The 5623-nt window shown below is 29.7% G+C and overlaps 1 protein-coding gene across 1 annotated transcript in view; it reads left to right on the forward strand.

Moving 5' to 3' along the window:
• Positions 1-5623, forward strand: part of LOC105622595 — a 35406-nt gene that overhangs the window by 27632 nt on the left and 2151 nt on the right. The window contains exon 4 of the mRNA XM_012204012.1: positions 4566-4786. Within this exon, the coding sequence (XP_012059402.1) occupies positions 4566-4786 (221 nt within the window). The remainder of the gene's footprint in view (positions 1-4565; positions 4787-5623) is intronic.

Consider the following 5623-nt stretch of genomic DNA (forward strand, 5'->3'; position numbering starts at 1 on the left):
CAAGTAATATTATTAAATATTATTAAATGTTATTAATATTATTAAATATTATTATTAAGTTATTATTAAAAACATTATTAAAATTACAGAGACTATTAATTAAACAAAAATATCTCTTTCATATGCGAATACATTTTTATTTCGATATAATATGTGGCTCTATTAAACCTATTTTAATATGGATATATAGATTAATCAAAAAATAAATTACATTCGTATTGGCAATAATAATTTGGATATCGACCACAGAGTACGATGCAACAGCGACAATGATGGCATGTGAAAGAACGTCACGTTTTATAAAACTAAACGATAACGTCGCCAACGCACTTCGAAAGTTTGTTCTTATCGCAAGACGGCAGCTCGGGTTTCTCCCAATGCAGATGAAACATTCGTGGTCTTTACAATTTAGTACTTGCAGTATAGTAAAGTTTCAGATTCCGTCAAGGAAATATTCAACTTGTTATTACATGTGATGTGCATCTTGTATGGGATATTATCAGATCGATGGAAAAATATTAAATTTTCTCTCTTAATATTTGATCTTTGCAATTCAGGCAGCATATATAGTAAAGTTCCGATTTTGTTAAAAAAAATACCAAACTCTTTATTACGATTCTTCGCGGAATGATTCTATCTGAATAGCAAAAAGGGATATATGTCTGTGAACTTTAGATCAATATGCACTTATAAATTATTAATATGCACAAATTTACGAGATCAATATGTATTTTTGAAGTGAATAAATTTTTGTTTTTTTCTTTTTCTTTCAAGTTCAATTTGATTAAAACGCATGTAAAATAACAACATTTAATAAATAAGATTTATTTAATCATGAAATAGGAAATACATTTGTAATTGTTAAATGTGTTCAATTTCTAAGAGTAAGAAGTAATTCTAAAGAAAATAGATCTGTATGTAAAAATATATCTTGCAAAAAGTCATGAACATAGGTATTACGTACAATATAATATATATGTAAAAATGTTTTCAAATATCATCGTATTATGTGACTATCATATTATGGTGAATATATTTCAGAAATATTATGATCTCGTAGCAAAATTATGCCAAGATGCCATAAATTTCTTTTTTCTGCGTGGAAATTTAGCCTGATTATAATATATTATGAATATGTGCTGAGATAAATCATTTTAAACTTACTATCGTTTACTACGCTTGAAGTTGCTTATATAAAAAAAAATTAAGAGAGCTAAAAGGATGAATATATTGAGATAACTTTATCAAGTAATACCATGCACTTCCATTAGCATGCGAGTAAATTGTCAATTGACGCAGAAACATATATCTAACGAAGAATTAAACTTAAGCTTAGAAGTCATCTGATCGTGAACTGGACTCAGGTGTTTCTTTAAGTCCCTCCCCACCGATCGTAACTTAGTATGTGTCGGAGCAGCCACGACTCGTAGATACTTTTAAAACAATGAGCCGACATTGGCGGACCTGCAGTGAGTGTTTCGGTGTGGCTCGTTAATGAACTCGCCGTGTTGTCCTCGTTCTCAGTTTTTGCGATAAGTGAATTTTTTCGTTTCTCAGCTGGTATGAGTTCAGCCTTTTGTCGTGGCACGCAAGCTCGAACGTGAGCAATACTTTTTGCCATTCAAAGCTATTAGTCATATTTTTTTTAATAAGCATATATTAAAAATTAAATATATAATATATTTTAAAAAGACGAAATTTTCAATTGATTGGTTCACTGTATTGTATATTTTGCTCGCGATAAATTCTCTTTCAACATCGATATTGTTTTATCATTATGTTAGATACAATGATATTTTGATATCTTATCTTCGAAAATATACGATGATGGACAAGAGAAAACGGAGTCTCTTGAAAGGGGCCAAGGACGAAATTGAATTGGATAGAATGAATAAGCACAAACAAGGCAAGGTAATATCATTTACTCAAGGAAATTCAATTGAGTTAATGTATTTGCTTTTACTTTCCCATGATATTAACAATATTGTATACTAAATGTACAAATGAAAATAATATAAAACTTTTGTTATATCTTTTATTATATTTAAATTTATACTTGATAATTCTATCGAGGAACAATCAATTCTATATTAAGGAATATATTTATGATCGCGAAGGAAGAATAATAATCATAAGTTATCTCCTTTAAAATAAATCAAGTTGCATCTAATTGATAATGCAAATAATTTTCGTTATAAATGTTGCAAAAAAAAATTATTGAAGCGAGCAATTTAATGTTGCACACAATAGCTGCTATATCTAGCAAAATTTTATTACACAACCAAGTCATCCCATTTATACAATTAATGTATGCTACATACGTGTGAAAATATCATTTGTTGTGAAATCATGTGATACATACGCATACTCGTTTGCATGAAATAAAAGGTCTGTTTTTTATTGTGCTTAAAGGTCTGTTTCTTATCACTCTCTAAACTGGTGCACATGCAATAAATTGAAGTGAAACAAACGTATAATTGTTTTATTTTAATTTATTGCATCGTGTGCACCAGTTCAGAAAGTGATAAAAAACAGATTAGTTTTTGTTGTCCAAATCAGATTTTTCTTATTTTCTGTTCAATCATGTTTTTGAAATTTTCATTATTTTACCGCGACTTTTTCTTGATTTATTTGATAATACTCATATGTACATCAGTGCGAAAGAAACCCGTCCAATGCAACAGGAAAAATAACCATTGCCGTGGTAATCAAAAGGGGGAGGGGGTGGTGAAGAACATCAACGAGCGGTTGCTTGCGTTCTTTTTTATCAGATCTCTCGTGTATAGGGGAGAGAAGCTCGTCGCGACGTTCATCCCCAAGGAGGACAAAAAGAAAGGAGGCAAACACCGGACGACCAGATTAATTATAGCGATGGAACGACAATGGCGCGCGTGGCTTCTTTGTTGGCCCTAATTAAATTGTCTCCCCTTCCTCGCGCACTCCTTCCACTATCCATCTAGTCGATCACCACCTACGGATGATGCCTCTTCTGCTCATATTGATAATACACGATGAGGATCATCTAGTTACTTGCTTGTCGTGTAAGGAAGAACGACGTTCAAGAAAGAGAGAGAGAGAGAGAGAGAAAGAGAGACATTTGATCGCGCGCTTGGAGATGGGATTCATAGTGTGCAATCGTTTTCCTGCAAGATAGTAGGGACTATGGCATTGTGGCATGTATATAGCGAACTCTCGATGTGAATTGATATTTTGAGAACATGGAGATGCGCCAAATTAAAACAGTGGATTAAAACAGTGGACGATGTGTCAAGTAATTGGAATCTACAAGCCAATTAATGCAAAGGAAAATAAATGCGCGATTCTCGGAAAAGCAATAGATTTCTTATGATTGTGTACGTAAAGTTTACAGTTCGAGTTTTTGATTTTATTTATGTCTCATTTCCGGATAGGTGCATTCTCTCGTTTTAGAGATCATAAATCTTTATCACAAAATAAACAATTTATAGATATAATAGGCTTCCTAGTGAATTAATTTTATTATTATTATCAATTTTATAAACTTCGCTTTGATTATACTGGAGACGTAACAGTCCGGCCATAAGTTGATAAACTTTTGATTTTTGTAATTAACTTCAGTAAGTTAGGATAAGTATAAGATATAGTAAGCTATAGGATGTATAAAAAGAAATATATATTTTTCATTTTCACTCTTGTTTTGTCAAAATTTCTTGTGATAAGATTCTGTTATAGGCTATTTAAATTATACGAGTCATACACTGAGAAAAAAATATAGTTAATTTTAATAAATGTTTAGTTCAATACTATTAAACATTTACTTATAGTAAGTAAATAAATAAATATTTGTTCAGTAAAAAAAATGATTGTTAAATCAAATCAACATTTCTTGTATTAAATAAATATATCTTTATATTTAATAAATATTTAGTTTGCTAGTTTAGTATTCAATTAAATATTTATTAAAAATTGACTATATTTTTTTTCAGTGTATAATATCTAAAAGTAAAACTCATATTCTCCAATTTCTCAACAATGTGTAAAAAAACATAACAGAAAACATTTAAAACTATAAAATGAAAAAAATCAAAGCTGTTTTTAAATTAAAATCAAACACGTAAAATTTTTTTAAATTTTACAATGAAAAAATTTTTAAAGCTCAAACAATAAGTATGCGTTTTATTTATATAGCTATTTTATACCTATTCAATCAATGTAATATTAAATATATGATTGCAAACAGAACGATTATGTACATCATATATGTTTAAAAATTTATTTATTTTGTGATAAATATGTTATATTTTAATTCCAACCGAATATATTGATGGATTATAAGTCTCATAAAAAGGATGTAATCTTGTTTATCTTTATATGCTTATAATATATGCTTTCTTATATATGTATTAATTTCTATATAAATTTTGGTTTATTACAAGAGCATGTAAGGCATTTCTGAATTATTACTTACAAATAATTGTTATTATCTAATATTTTACTACTTGACGAGAAATGTATGAAATGGAGAAGAAGAATTATGAAATGTGCTAAGAGAAGATACGATCGATATTTTTGATATATGTACGTAGCTTCGCACAATTAGATTTTGATCAAGACATTTTTAGTAGATTTTATTTATTATTGCAGTTGGCTGCCATCGCTTTGAACTTTGGTGTACTAGTTTCTGCCATTTACGAGGGTATTTACGCCCGAAGAGGTGGCGATCCGACTAAGATTAGGGTTGTCACGGATCCTCGTGGAGCTACCATAAATAATCCAGGATATCGGGAATATCATCAACCCACGAACGGTAAGTTCGAACTAGACAGCAGTTCAATTTTCTGTGATAATTCAACTAAATTTTCCTATTAAATATGGACATGTTATCCTTTTTGATATTATGATATAACAAATAGATTTACAATAAAATTCATCAAATTGATTGACAGTATAAGGCAGTCAATATATTAACATCTGTTTTTAAAGCATTCAGTTTATTGTTTGTTAAATGTATTTCTATTCATTGCGAACTTTATTTAACATTGGGATGGATGCGATAAGACCATAATTTAACATTTAATTTGCTGTATTATGTACAGAAAACATTTAAAAAAATTCATTAATGCTCGTTTCTATCAATGTAATTTAATTTTCATCTCTATTCAACTAACTGTTCATCTTTTCTAAGAATTAGAATATTTTTAAAAATCACACAAAGACAGAGAGAGAGAGAGACAGAGAAAGAGAGAGAGAGAGAGAGACAGAGAAAGAGAAAGAGAGAGAGAGCTTTTTTTTGTTATGACATATATATTATTTATATTATGGATGACTTTTCTTTGTTAAAATCCACTTTGATATATCCTTTCTTCTTGAAACACTTAATTTCGCTTTCGCAACGAAGTTTCGATAATAATTTATATTGTAGATCATATTTGCCAATACTTGATAGTCGGCTTTTCTGAAAGAACTTGGTTTAGTCAGTCGACATAAAATCGATATAATTCTCAGAAAAGAAGGATATTATGTTATCATGTCTGGAACTGATAAAATTTAAAAGTCGAAGAATGTAGTAGACTACGCTTTTTCTCGCTTTTAAACACACACACACACACACACACACACACACACACACACACACACACATACT

The sequence above is a fragment of the Atta cephalotes genome (genome assembly GCF_000143395.1).
Source record: "Atta cephalotes unplaced genomic scaffold scaffold00047, whole genome shotgun sequence".
Lineage (NCBI taxonomy): Eukaryota > Metazoa > Arthropoda > Insecta > Hymenoptera > Formicidae > Atta > Atta cephalotes.